Genomic DNA, 15,531 nt, shown 5'->3' on the forward strand with positions numbered 1-15,531 from the left:
CAACAAAACGCAGCGTTACCATGGCAACAGCATCCGGTGCATTTTCCTCCTCCTGGATACACATCCTCAAGCCAGGCCTGTGATTGGTCGAGCTCTCTTTGGATGTCACTGGGGCAACCGAATGATGGGGAATTTTACCACATGAACGGAAATGCAACGGCTGAATGTGACTGGCTGTTTCCGAGCGGCTTCCATTCAGAAACAAGTGATGTTTCCAGAGAGAGGAGGCTCCCCGTTGGACGGCCCGCACACCCGTCTGAGGAAGAGGGAGGGTCACTGAGGTTTTTTTTCTGCCTCGGTACGGGAGCCGAGTGGGGACCAGCTGGTTACGCAGCGGCCGTGGGTCTCCACCCGAGAGTATGGCGGCTGAGATTGCACCGGAGAGCGAGGGAGACGCGGAGACATACCAGAGATGGTGAAAAAGAAAACAAAGAGTTCTTTAATTATTTGTGTCAACAGTTTAGTTCTGTGTTCCTGATGTGGCCTCCGGCTTGAAACATTGCGCCTGCAGTTCACACTACGGGGCTTACGCCAGCGTTTTACCAGTGTCCTCGATGGAGCAACTTTGTTTTTTTCTGATCCACAGAGAGGGGTGAGCTGAGCAGATGAAAACCAGCACGATCAGCGGGCAATATTTCTTCCTCCCTGTGCACATTTTTGGACAATTGCAGTCCTCGGACGCCCGGGTAGCTGTCAGTGTCTGGCCTGCATGGGGGAATTTCTACAATGAAATCCATCTCGGGGCAGCGAGTCTTTGTGCTCTACCATAGCTGAGCAGCGGCGAGCAAGACTGTATTATTGACAACCCGTTCAAAATGGGAAGCGAATGGTGACTGTGATTCGTGCGGGAACATTTTGAGTTCATGTCAATGACGCGCGGAGATTTGATACCTTACGACTTGATTTAATCCACGATGCGCGAGTATAAAGTGGTGGTCCTGGGCAGCGGTGGGGTCGGGAAATCCGCCCTCACTGTGCAGTTTGTTACCGGGACGTTCATAGAAAAGTACGACCCCACTATAGAGGATTTTTACCGCAAGGAGATCGAGGTGGACTCATCACCCTCGGTGCTGGAGATCCTTGACACCGCTGGTACCGAGCAGTTCGCCTCCATGCGGGACCTTTACATAAAAAACGGTCAAGGATTCATTCTGGTCTACAGCCTCGTAAACCAGCAAAGCTTCCAGGACATAAAGCCGATGAGGGATCAGATCATAAGAGTGAAAAGGTTGGTGAAGTAATAATAATGTCCAGATTGTTCAGTGTGTATATTGTATGTTATTCTTCATCTTCACACACAGGGCTGGCCGATCAGTCACTGCAGTTATGGGTGGGCCTAGGCCTGGTCTGAGAACTGCTTGAATGAAGATGCTGTGTATCTTCAGGGCAGACTACAGAGCAACACAACATGCCTGATCTGTTTTGGTGAACCACCCACAGTGCTTGTAGAAAGGCAAATTGCACTACAGCTTTAAAAGTAATAGCATGTGTTCTTTAAGAGAACCCTCAACTCTCAGTGTTTCTTCAGACTTTGCAATGTTTCTCGACAGTTGATCTGACAGTAACTAGCAGGACACCAAATACTGATCCACTCTGTCCATCAGCACTCTGAAGTCCAGCCAGTCCTCCAGTCATAACACGCTAGACGCCGTCTGTGAAGCTTCTACCCACTGAGCAAGATGCTGCAACCCCTGTGAAACACCAGGCCCACGATTCAGTGCAGAGAGCTTCAAGAAAGCATGGCTTGATATTCTGTTGGGGTTCTACGGAGAATAAGGAGCCATGATTTTAATTAACAAGCCGCACAAGCTATTTAGGAAGAGCGGCACAATGGAAAGCATGAAATCATCTAATGTCTGAGCGCTGTTACACAGATGATCCAGATATGAGGTCAGCTGCTAATTGATACACAGAAGAGGTTAGTTGAGGCTGTGTGGTTGCTCTGTTGTGTTATTGGTGTTTTAAACCTCTGGGCCAATGCAATTTGAAGATGTGATGTGCTGTTTACTGTACATTCACCGGGAAATATGGCATGATGTTAAATAACCCAGTGAGAGCCTTGATAGACCTTGTCATGGATGCTGCGGGTTAAATCACTGGTGGCAGCACCAGTGGGCTGTGACTGCGTGGGTTTATCCGTCATTGTATGTGTCAGCAGATGTGTTGCAGTCAATCTAGGGAGTCCAGTTCCATTAGAAGATGTTCTTAAGAACAATAATATTTAAAGCAGTGCAGCTTGAAGCTCATACTGTTAACTGATACAGCTCATTAAGATAAGACTCAGCGTAAGGACAGTGCAGCCAGTCCAGGCTTAAGAGTTGTATTAACGGTTTTATTGTTTATTTTCTGTAAGGTAATCATCAAACATTATTTTTGTTAGTTTCTAATAGTCCTTATCACAATTGGATCAAGGTAGATTTTTAAGTGCACCTTGTAAAAAGTCCTATAAATATCTGGCTCTGGTTGAAAGAATGAGGTCAACATGTTTCCCCCATATGAGTTGAGAATGAGGATAGGTATTGTGTGTGTGTGTGTGTGTGTGTGAGTGTGAGTGTGAGTGTGTCAATGTGTGTCTTCTTTATATGTAAATGTGTGCGGTCACACAGCAGATGCTGCCAGGCTGTTATGTGATTTCATATTTAACACTGAGTCTGGTGCTGATCTCTAATGTCACAGCAGAAATTATTTCCTGTAGCAAAAACATCACAACTGCTTCTCATAGTTTGATTCTGAATCCTATGCTTCGTGTAGACAATGAACACTTTAGATGTGCTGGAAATAGAGGATATAGAAATGTCAGGTCCGTAATTCAATGCCCTTTGTGCTATTCTCCTTTAATTGTCTTCTGAATGAAAGTATTTTCTTTGATTATTCAAATACTTCTTTATTTGTTATAAAGAATATATCAAAGCTATGTGATATACTTGAGGTTTAAAAGCATCAGCCAAGAAACACATTTCAGTCAAATATTTTGTTTAAGATCAGTAAAGCTTCAGCCGTTTCACAACTACACACAGAATATTTATTTTCTTAGACGCTTCTGTTGACAGCAGCACTCCTGATAGAATGCAAACACACTTGAGTAAACACAACACATTCAGTATCTCTACACTGTCTCCTTTTTTAGTTGACGTGAATTATTTTCTTGTCTGAAAATTTGATTAGTACTGTACCACAAGTAGTTTATTTTAGTAGTAGCATCGGTGTGTTGTAATCATCACTTTGTTATTTGCACTGCATTTTAACGCCACAGTTGTATGACTGACTGTGTAAGCCAACATTAATGTATTTCAGAAGTTACATTTCAAGGTTAATAGCATGCTTTCTTTCCTTACTGAAAAAAATACCTTATCATTAATTGCAATCTTAAAACCCAATGCTGAAATGCAACAAGTCCAGGCATGTTCTTGGGTTTGTTGAAGGGGATTGTGGGATATGTAGGCAATCTGTAAATGCAATAGAGGACAAGACGGGCTAAGACATCAAACAGAACGGACACATCGAAAAAGCCCCACTGTTCAACATTTCACAGACCAATGAGAGAAAAGAGGTTATTAAAGGGTGGAATATAGCCAGATTGTTCCACTGTAAGTTGATCTACAAAACAAATAAAAGGTTAAATAACAAATTTTCCAGTTCTAGCTCCTCAGGTGGGAGAATTAGCTGCTTCTCTGTCTTGTTTCATCGTAATTTGAATACATTTTGGACAAAACAAGACTTTTAAATATGTCATCTGGGCTCTGGGAAGTTTGTGATTTGTGGCATTTTTCACAAATGTATGACCAAACAATTGATAAATCAAGTATATTACTACATGAATCAATAATGATGAATATATTTGTCGGTTGAGAACTATCATTTTTCTTCAACATTGTGTATGAGATGGTTTAAATTGAACCAGTAGAACTTGGACCACAGCTTGTGACAGTTTTCTCTGATTTCTTTGAACTATTGCATTTGTTATGTTAACCTCCGCAGTCATTCTTTTGCTGCAAATTACACTGTTGTCATAGCTTCTCGCGCCTGTTTGTCTCCATTGCTGACATAACACTGGTGACCCGTCACAACAGTTTTGGCATTCTCTCAGGTCAGAGGCGCGGCTGTGCGTCGCTCTCACTCTGAACCCTGTCAGCATCTATCAGTTTGTGCTGTTAGTGGCTTTAGCACAGAGGCCAAGGGTGCACATGATTACACCAAGACTGGACTGTATCCACTGGGGACCTCATCACTCCTCACTTCAGCTGCACTTAACTATACACCAGGGATATATGGGGACTTAACAGAGCAGTTAAAAAGCAGTGACATGGTCAGAGGATTGTGACATAGGTTACTGTTATAAACCTCTGCTTCTGTAAAGTCAGCATTCTACTAAGGCTTGCAAACTTGTTCATGTGCCAACTGGTTGAAAGGATCAAGATCAATAATTGTAGAAGCATCAGTCTCCCAGAGATATCCCCTTTATGCTGTTTCTGTTGAGAGAACTAGGCAAAATAACTGAGATTAAGTTAATTGATGATTACTTCAAAGTTGACATTGATTTCAAAAGTCTGCGTTTAAAGCAGGACACAAAGGTGTTTCTTTTATATCCAACAAGTTGTTTCAAATCTATCTTGGGAGTCACTAGTAAGAGCAAATTATATACAGTACAGGGATAGAATCCCACATTAACTAACACAAAACACGAGTGACATTTTTAGTGGCATAGCTTTAGGATTGGAAACAGTCCAACAACTGTTGGATGGATTGTGCTAAGATTGTGTGCTCATTGTGCTCAGAGGAAAAGCATTGCCATCTTTCTCAGCTGTACTTTAAGTTTAGTGAAAATGATTTGCTAGCTAGGCCAGCCTAAATATCACCATGTCAGCACTGTCGTTGTCAGCATTTTGCCATGCTAGCATGAACTAGAAGACAGTGTACCCCAAAATCCTACACTTCCTCTAATGACTTTTATTACGGTTTTGTCAAGCTAAATTGTTGAATGCCTATTTATCTGTAGCTTAACTGCGTCTTCAAACATACAAAGCTATCCATGTGACCCATTGTATATATGTGCTAGCAATATATCAAGTAATGTATCAAATAGTTGATTTAATCCAGAGATCTGTAAAGCGGAGTTTCTCCACAAAGAACTTGGAATTTTCTGTTTACTGTATCTGCTCATTCATTTCATAGAAATAAGTCATTCAACATGAAAAGAGGGTACACAATTACCAATACAAGACCAATTGACTAAGGCAGCTCGAACAATTATTCATATTATCTTGTACAAGACTCTCATTGATGCTACAAACTGAATATATATCCCATAAAGTCTAGTTCTGTATCACAGAGCTTCTCTCAAAGGCTGATGTCACTGCACTCACACAGTGTGTGCTAGTTAGTAACAAAATGCCACTGAGCTCTTCTTATAGAAGCCCATTAAAAACTGAAATGGACTTTTAAGCTGTTCCGATGGATAATCACATAGAAAAAAACAAGCAATTATGAAAACAGCCAGGCAATCATCCCTCTAGGCATAAGTGGTTTATATATTTATTTTTTGTAAAGTCAAATCATGAATGAATGTTTAAGAAATCCTTCTGAAAATCCCTGAAAGTCAGTCAGCTCATATGCTCTTTAGTTTTACGTGTCCTAATCTATGCAAAGTGTGCACATTAACCTTCACATGATGTTCAACATCAATCAACAAAGTAAAAATGTGTACTGTATATTTGTAAAGTGATTTGAAAGAAAAACGTAGAGATTTTTCTGACACTAGGCCAATAGTGCCAAAATAGAACAATATCTCTAATGTTTAATTTTCAGATCAATGAATGAGCTACTGAAGTATTCAAAGCATATTACTCTCCTTTCTTACCACTACTGGAAAGCGATCTGAAAACATTTTAGTGGCTTTTGGTGTAAAAGGGAAGCCGAGAATTGGTTTGTACAACCTTGAGAAAATCGGAGGGACTTTAAGTCCCTAATATTGTCTCCTTTTTTTCTCTTTTAATCTTTCGTTCTTTGGATAAGCTGAAAATATCATGAAAAATATATATGCTTGCCATGGCGTGTTTACCAAAGACTTTCCAAATATGTATTCCTGATGAAATCTTTATTCGCCCTGAAACTGCGCCAGAAGAGAGGAGCGTAATGCTGCTCTATGACTCAGCCGATGCCTCTCCACTGACTTAACTGAAGACCCTTTCACAAAAGGGCCGTTGGGAGAAGGCCCAGCACGCAGCCTGTTTCCTCCTTCATCCTGACATTGTTGGCCAGATCTAGAGACGCTTTGCCGCTGGGTTCCATCGTCCGTCAGCAAAGCCTATGTGAGTTGATGCATCATCATGCATTATAGAAAAGGTGTGTCTGGGCGAGCTCGAAAGGGTGTCTGAAGTCAGACAGCTCCAATGCGGGGCATCGTCAAGCTTAAAAGCTGCAGGCTAAAGCATGACATGTTGTTGGGCTGTTTGTGTCGCAGCACAAACACAAGCAGTTATTCATTTGTCTTTTTAGGCCCGTGTCTAAACCGCTCTGTGATTGTTCTCTGTTACGGACATGCGTTGCTTTCTTGCATCAGCCACTGTTGGGTCAAAGTGTGGTTGACACCCTTCATGTAGCGGCACTGGGAGCATCGGTATCCGTGGCAGCCACTGTCTCACACCTCATGGGACTGCCGGTTTCCTCCTCTGCTATTATGACTAAATATAGACCCTCTCCTTTGGTACCAGATGTCTCAGTGTGGTCCTAAATGAGCTGCATAACTTGCATATGCCTGACCAAGTCAAGTCCTTCATTATGGTTAAAAATAAAATGAAACCTACAGCACACTCGGGTGATATGACTTTTATTGGACTGACTTTACTTGAATCCATACCTGCTCACATGCTGTCTGTGGTTTGGGAAGAATCGACAGGATGGTATGCCAAAGAAAAGATGCAATAAATGTGATAATGATTAATCACCATTAAATATAGCTGGAACGATAAACAAATAAATCAATGTATTGACAGAGGATGTATTGGCAACTAGTTTTAGTTGTACTTATTATACTATTTACTAACTATTATATTACTTTAGTTGCAGCCCTGCTGTTATATGAATCCAGCATGACTCTATACTGAAAGCTCAGGTAATAAGCAGCCTGAAACGTTTTTTTCAGAAGCGAGTCACAACTCCGACAGGAAAGTGAGAGCGGGTATGAAACCGAATGTAATGGTAGATAATATAAGATAGTTTGCTTTCCATAGGACTCTCTGAGGGATTTACAGCAGGAGGTTCGAGCTAAAACCACATCCGGGGGCAGAACAGAAACGGCACTATTACCTTGAATAAACGCTGAGCCCCCATGGCTCCTCCTTAAAAAGTGCTGCTATCAAATCAAATGTTTGCCTTTCAATCTCCTCACCCACAACTATGTTTAGGTTTTTTCAACGAAGGTGGAAAAATATATTTTAGCTTCAATACAAGAGCTGCCTACCACCAACGACATGTGGTCCGAAATAGTTCTCAGGAAAATAATGGCCTTGGCTTGTATTTAATTGACACCAGGAATGCAATGAATGAGACTTGTGCAATCCACCGCGTGTTAAAGTTGAGAGGCTACAGTAAGATGTAGCTTATCATTCAAGTTGCCTCCGAGCTCGTAGAACACTATCACACACTTGGTTATGCTCTAAGATCGTCTCCTAAATCCTGGTAGTTCCTCTGCGCTGCAAAGCCGACCCTGGGAACAGAACGGGATAGTCGAGATTAAAGTTCACTCTGGATGAAGTATTCATGAGAAGATCAAAGTCGGCTCCCTGTTCTCGGAAAGTTTAAGCTTATTTAACGGTGAAACCTGCAGCCCCTGGCCTCTGAGTTACTCAGGCTGCTCCACTTCGGGAAAAATCTTCTGCAGTCTGCCCATCTCACCTTCATTGGTTAAGTCCTTGTCTACCTGTTACCATAGTAATTGAAGTAGGAGGTTGTTTTTCTTTCTATAAATAATTTAGAAGCATATATATTTAATAGAGCGAGGGGCAGGATTTGAAAACCCTGATGATGTTGATGAGTGTTTGGGTGCATGACTCTTAGATTCAGCCATGTTGTTCAGTGTTGCGAACAGACACATGTAAACCTATTTCAAACGATGTGTCGGACGGATATAAATCTGTCCTTTGCCAGCCTCACACACTGATAAGGATGAAAGAAATAAAAACCTGTTGTTTATCAAATGATGTGGATATGCATGATCTGATATTTCTCCAATCTTTTTGATCATTGTTATCTCCTCTGATGTGTAAACCGTCTCAGTGGCCCGCCATGTTTCCCCTTATCAAAACTGATGTAGTGATTAACTTGGTGACACTGCGTCAGAGACGTTTCTTCTAATAATTATAGTGCTGTTACCTATTTAATTTAACCGTCCGTCTCTACCTGCTGTCCGCTAAGTAGACCAGTGACATGTTGTTCTGCACGAGTCCAAGAGTTCAGAGCTCAAAGGATTATGGCCACTTCCTACCATCAGGGGTCAGAGCTCTACCGCCCATTTCCTGTTTTCTACTGGGCCCAGCTTTAGATGGTGTTATAAGATAGGGTGGATTTCTTGGATGAAACAGTCAGTTTTAAATTATAAATGAATACAAATCAGCCATTTCTGAAGCAGAAGGTAGTTTTGACTCCATGTTCACAACAATGTACTCTTGCAATGACGATGGCCCATAAAATGTTTTCTGTAATAAAGAGTGATAGATAATAGACAGACTGATGGCGGATATATCTGTATACATCTTCTCATGTGTGTGTCCTTATCTGTCCTCAGGTACGAGAAGGTTCCTGTGATTCTGGTGGGGAACAAGGTGGACCTGGAGAGTGAGAGGGAGGTATCGTCCAGCGAAGGTCAGGCCCTGGCCGAGGAGTGGGGCTGCCCGTTCATGGAGACCTCGGCAAAGAGCAAAACCATGGTAGACGAACTGTTCGCTGAGATCGTTCGGCAGATGGACTACGCCGCCCAGCCAGACAAGGACGACCCCTGCTGCTCCTCTTGCAATATACAATAGCCCCGGGGGCCCGTCAGGAACCACCCAGGCAAAATATCTACTTAGAGAAAGCTACCTTGCCCGCAGCAGAGACACACACTAAGACACACATGCACATGCCAATTAAAATAAAGTAAAATTCACTGTTGAACGCGATGGATTTTAACTCCACTGAGCATAAAATCGGCGGTGACATGATTATTTATGACAACATGTGAGTAATGAATATATTTTGAAAGAGGAACTCCAGGAATTTGCAGAAAGAGAAATTGTCAAATGACAAAAACGTAACATTCCCTCGCCTTATGTTACTCTCTCTGTTGTTTGGATTTGTTTTTATCCTTTCAAGTTGTCGGGAGAAATCATCAGCAAACAGTCACAAATTAGGATCTTTACTCTTGGGTTGTTTTACAATCTGTCAAAATGAGTTACAATATCTTCTCCTGGTTGTATTTGTATCACGGAAAATACATTTTTTGTTACCTTGATCTGAAGGTAAAAAAATCCAAATCATATTTCTTGGATCCCCTTGTTTTAAATATGAAGGAGTATTTGATTTACAGTATGCACACATTTTCTCCCAGCTTATTTTGTGCAGTAGTTTTTCGGAGGTTTTTCTACTCATCACAGGGCTTAACCATTTTCTTTTCTTTGTTTTGTTATTAAAAAAGGAATGGAGAGAAAATGGTGGAAGTCAGCATTTTTCTTTAAAACATTGGTGCAGTCATCTCTTTCCTATTTTCTCACTTTGAGATACAACAGCAAACAATAGCAGAGTCTTTCACATATCGTGTGATGTTTTATTTTTCTCTCTGGGAGACTGACAGCACATTACTGAGTAGAAATACAACTATCAGCTTCATCCTGAGGGGACTAAGAGTTGATGTTTTCAGTGTTTGAATATTTACAGACGATATCTTTAAACTCTTTCAGGAATGTATGACATTTATAGTGAAGATGCCAACATTTGTCATACTTTACATTTTCTTTTACTTCTGGGGTGCCCAATAGTTTTTAACATCCTGATCCTTCTGTCAGTGTTCAAATCCATAGTAAGGATGAATGAGAAGATAATAGGAATAATAAATGGTAGTGTAAATATTTTGTATTGAAAGTGCCAGCTCCTGTGAAGACACTGAACACATGTGGAATTGTCAACTGTATGCATGGCTAGTAAACAAAAAAAGGACTCTAGTTTGAGATAAATATAGACTGTGGAAATGTGCAAAACAAACGTGTACAAACTGAATCTGGACACTCTCTCAAATGTACATCTGTACTGCCACGGGAACCAGACTTTCCCTGTGTGACCATTTTCATTGTTGATTTTATATTTTTTTATGTGACCATTTACTCTTCATTCCCTCTCTGAATGGTGACACTGTTATATTTGACACCTAAACAATAAAAGTGCGTTCAACACTCGACTGAGACTTCACTTGAAGTGAATCCACTCTGACATGCTCCAACAACATGGGTTTCTTTCTTGTCCTCTGACGAGGACTTCTTCACTTCTTTTCTTCTGTACTCTTTCTTAATTTGTACTGGTCACTTCTATATTCAGCCATTGAAATGCGATGTAAAAACTTAAAGCATTGAATATGCAAGTCTTGCAATGATTTGAGGGAACTTTATGCCCTACGTTTTGGAACTACACTTCCCATAAATGGCTAATTTGCAGATGTAAACAGGAAGTACTCGTGTTGCCGTGTGGTGGACAAGTCAGGTGTTAGCTACAACTTTAGCCACATCTTAATCTAGCCTATTGAATTGAAAAATATTCCGACCACTTTAACTAAATCGCTACAGCACTGAAGACGATTTAAAACACCATATTTATAGCCAAGTTCTCAAGAGTCATTTTTACTGTGATTCCAAGCGGATAAATAAATGGACGTCATTCACGATGGACACTGGAATTAAGATATCCCTGAAAATTGTAAATCCCGCTGAATCTAACATTATTGTTTAGAATTACAGTTTGTAACAAATGAGACTATGCCTCTGTTTGAATTGTTGGCCGAACATGATCAGAAGAGATTCAATTTGTTTCATGTGAAAGCTATCTTCTTTATCAACTGCAACACACTTCCAATGTGTCAATACTTGAGTCACTGAAGATGGCTCTTGGTTGTTTCTCCTTGTGAGTTAGAGAAGGACAATCGGACACACTTTGTGCTCTCCAGAGTAATGGAAGATACCTGTGCTTTTATTAGTTTGGATCTCTTTTATTCTGGCATCTCATGCAATGGGTAATACCCTGTCGAAAGCTTCTACTAAAGATAACATAAAAACTGTTATTATTCATCAACTACAGCTCCCATCAGGCTTTGAACGCTCTACTTTGACAAAAGCTCAAGGGACTTTGCAACAAAACAACTGCATCTTTGTTCAAATGAGTCTTCCCCAGTTTTTTTCAATACATAATCCATTTAGCTTTAGAGTTTAAGGTTAGAGATCTTTACATGCAACTGTTGTTGAATTCAGTTATTTGAGATTTATTATTAGTGACGTCTTTATTTCTGAAACTACGACAGCTGAAATTCCTATTAAGGTCCCCTAATTTGATGAATGCAGATTAAGATTGAACACCGCCTTTTATCCTTTAGTTTTGGGTAACATGGTTTTGAATTGAATCCTTGAGAGAAAGTAAGGAACCCACATTTGAATTGAAATACTAAAGAGTTTTAAGAGATGGTTTAAACAACTAGCTTCTCCATGCGTTTGGTTATTGTGTCTCCTTGTTTTGCCTGCCAACTAATTGAGATAGTTTTTGTATCCCTTGGTCTGTTGGGTATATGGACAGTGCATAGATCGAGGGGATGATAGCATCTCCTCTGAGACGCTTGTCAACATCTCCCCAGCCCCCCCCCCCCCCCCCCCCCCCCCCCCAGAGCAGAGATGGTGAATAGCGAGCCTGTGTGGTCTGTTTCTAATGTCTTGCTTGCTGAGGTGCTTTATCTACCCTGATGAGGCAGGGCCGAGGACTGAGCACCTGCTAAGGGTCTCAGTGGGTTTAATTAGGAACCACCCTCCTTCTGGCATCCCTTAGTCTTCAGCAGCATCATTTGTGTTTTGTGGTTTAATGTCCTTGTCCACTTTAAAGGAGGGATAGGTAAGTTTGAGAAACGGGCTCGAGATCGCTAGAATTTGAAAATACACAACCGGAGAAAATCTGCCACTTCCTGGCTGACAGGCAGGTAGGCCATCCAATCCGTTTAGCCGGCCGGCTAAACGGATTGGTTGTACTTTTTACAGTATTACGGCTTCTACAGATTACATTTTTTCATGGATTTTTTGTCAAAGCACTTCAGATATTCATTGCTATCGGGATGTTAAGAGCATTCCATGGAATATAACAAAAAGTGTATCTCAAGCCGGTTTCTCAAACTTACCTACTGCTCCTTTAATGTCCTTGTTGTCAAGTGAAAAGGATTTAATGAGAATGGATCACCAAATTCTTTGCAGGACTCAGCTGTATAGTTGGGCTGCAGCTTTGTTACTTTAGCTTTTAAAAAATAACATTGCAACCTCTGGCTCCTATTTCCCTCAAGTCCTTGCAATTGAACCAATACTGGCTTTCAATGAACGATAGCATTATGAGATGTTGGATTCCCATGGGCAAAAATACTGGAAAATAAAAAATAAAATCAGCTTGAAAACAACCCCCTGAGTCTCTGAGCGTAGGTGTATGAATGAAATAGGCGCTGACTCATTGTTACCTGTTCCTCGGCTCTGTAAACCGGGGGCTCAGAGGCACAGACATTGCAGCTGTGACATAGCACAGTGTGTTTGTTCCAGCTGAGATCCTCTACTTCAGTATGTCAAATGTCAAGATGAAAGGGGGGGGGGGGCGCTGCATGAGTCACGCCACTGCCACCCCCACCCCTCCTCTCTCCCAGACTGCAGCAGCACAGTCCCTAGGGAGTCTGTGTGGGATACGACAAAAAGGCCATGTCTGCCCTGTGCACTTCTAATCCAGGGGACGTGAGTTCATGGGGTTGTTATCCTGAGCAGGAGAGGAACACCCTGCCTGCCCAGCAGTTTGGAGGATGAAGGAGATTCCATTGCACAGACTGAACAAAGGAGCCTTTAAATTGCTTTAATCATCTCATTGATCACTGGAGCATTAAAGTCTCAATGCGGTCCAGACGGGGGCTGAAATGTGTGAAAAGTATGCTTTTGTACCTGTGCAGCAGAGAGGTATTGTGGAAATCAATAGGGTGAGATGTAAGAGGGAGAAATTGTACATTTCGAGGGAACATTTTCTGCATAACAGCACACTTCACATTCAAGGTATACCCCTTGCCCTGATGGTAATCGTGTTTTGTTTCTAGGATTGTGGATTACTACAGAACGTACTCCTGAGTGAACATCAAGTCATTATTTATTGCTTTTGCCATACCTTGCTTGGATGTCACCACCGCTGAAGAGAGCCGTGCTGCTTTCAGCCCACACTCTCCCAACCCCCCCCCCCCCCCCCCCGTTTTGTGCCTTTTTATATCGGAAACATGTTGATGTGCAGGAGGGGGAAGATGGAACAAACAAGCCGAGCTAGGACTGTCAAAAGGCCTAATAACTAGGTGTCATGGCAACCAGATGGCAACACACGAGTTGTCAATTTCACAGTCTAATTTGCAGCTGTAACCGAGGAGTGTGTGTGTGTGTGTGTGTGTGTGTGTGTGTGTGTGTGTGTGTGGGTGTGTGTGTGTGTGTGTGTGATCTGTGAATGAACAACAAGGATTATTCCTCTCCTGACACATATATATGTATGTTTTAATCCATGTTATCACTATCAGGCAAACGGGTGAGTACCGCCAAATCGTGAAATATAGTATTTTGACATTTGAACAGATATCTCCAAAATATCAGTTGTTGAAAGTAACCAGGTACATTACTTGATTATTCTATGAGACTATACAGGCTACTTGTTTCGCTCAGCTGCTTTGGTTTTGTTCAGTTAAGTACACTTTTCAAAAATTGATTTTAATAACAAAATATATGACCATAGTCTACAACATAAAATTAACTCATAATGCATTCTAATGGAAAACTTAGTCATATTTAAAAAATGTTTTGTCCTTCAGTCCTAACACAAAAAAAACAGTATTTGTTTGGTTTTGTACCTGTTGTACAGCTCTGGTGACCAGTCAGTCTGTTAGGCGTAATTTATTATCTTCTATTATAAATGACTCTTAGTGTGCTTAATTTAGTTGAATTGAGCTCACCGAACAGCCATCTATGATTTTATGTAAACATATTTACTATATAGAAGACCTGGAGCACTAAGCCGCTAAACCAAAGCAAGAAAACATGTTGTGCTTTTTGTGAAATGTTGGGAGTTCTCCCAGTTCTAAGGAGTCAACAAAATTCCATTCTCCATGCAAATTAGATGAAGTTGTTTCAGAAATTCTAACAAGATGTGTCATCATTTTCCGACGAGATCGGTTCAAAAGAGAAAACAATTTTTTACAAGCAACCCCTGGGACAGCAGACAGTAACAGTTTCATGCAGAATCTCTCTGATATTTTAGTTTTTGTCGCAGCCGCTTATTGACAATCATTATGCAATTGTTCTCACACACTTTAGAACCCAAATCTTTACCAGCTGTCGCTATTATGTAGTCCTCTAAAATTATAAATTGGATTTCTAATTGCATGGATTTGTACAGCTGAAGGATTTGGTGTGTTCCTACACACATGATGAAGACTAAATACTTCCAGACTGCCATTTTCTTTCTCTGTTTTTTCTCTCTGTTAAAACAAAGAGTAAAGGAATACGTGGCACCATGGCACGGGCAGTGTTGCAGTACTGATGGCAGTTTGGTAACCCTACCAAAGGAAGAATACAAATCTGACAACGTCTTTTTATCAGCACCTGAATACATGCAGGCAGAGAATTCCTACATTGAATTATTTCTAGCCTAACTTGTGATGAGCTGGGTTTCCTGTCTTGTGGAGGTGGAGGACTCAGCAGGAGCTCTGCTCATGTCTAAGGGGAGGAAGCCTCATTCTCCAGCTTTGGATGGTCTTTCTCTGTAAAACAGATTCCCTCCCTCTGCTTGATCAGCTGTAGCAACTCTCCACCTCCTGCTTTAATTAGGGAGGGAATGTACACAGTAGGCTATTATTAAATCAGGAAAATAATTGTACGACATAGCCTTTTAATGTCTTGTAAGTGATACATATTAGTGAGACTCAATAGTCAATACAATAAACGTTTTGTGTGCAAGCTGTGAAGAGAAAAATGGCATCATGGGAACTCTGTAGGCAAAGAGTGCACGCTTCAATCAAACACTAATATGAAATGTGGTGAAAGCAAGATATAATTATTACAATGGTGCTGATTTCAGATTCCTTCTTTAACGACATGTAAACATAAATGTCTATAATTGTTAATTATATACAGCCTGTCACACAGACTCCACACACACACACACACACACACACACACACACACACACACAGTCTTCCCTCCTACATTTGATAAAATAATGAATTGTAACAAAATATGAGCAACGAATGGATTTCAA

The 15,531-nt window shown here is 41.1% G+C and overlaps 1 protein-coding gene across 1 annotated transcript; it reads left to right on the top strand.

Annotated features, from left to right (window-relative positions):
• Positions 1 to 193: 193 nt before the first annotated feature.
• LOC117544307 (ras-related protein Rap-2a) lies at positions 194 to 10,471 on the top strand. The gene is made up of 2 exons (XM_034213238.1): positions 194 to 1,228; positions 8,783 to 10,471. Exons 1-2 carry the CDS (start codon positions 915 to 917, stop codon positions 9,018 to 9,020), a joined length of 552 nt encoding a protein of 183 aa, XP_034069129.1. The 5' UTR covers positions 194 to 914; the 3' UTR covers positions 9,021 to 10,471.
• Positions 10,472 to 15,531: the final 5,060 nt, after the last annotated feature.

Source organism: Gymnodraco acuticeps, unplaced genomic scaffold, assembly GCF_902827175.1.
Source record: "Gymnodraco acuticeps unplaced genomic scaffold, fGymAcu1.1, whole genome shotgun sequence".
Taxonomy (NCBI): Eukaryota; Metazoa; Chordata; class Actinopteri; order Perciformes; family Bathydraconidae; genus Gymnodraco; species Gymnodraco acuticeps.

What these genes read in the sequence shown, in the direction of transcription:
- LOC117544307 (XM_034213238.1), top strand. Translation starts at nt 915, where the DNA reads ATGCGCGAGTATAAAGTGGTGGTCCTGGGCAGCGGTGGGGTCGGGAAA. An exon ending in CAGATCATAAGAGTGAAAAG is followed by an intron (nt 1,229 to 8,782) that starts GTTGGTGAAGTA and finishes ATCTGTCCTCAG; the next exon opens with GTACGAGAAGGTTCCTGTGA.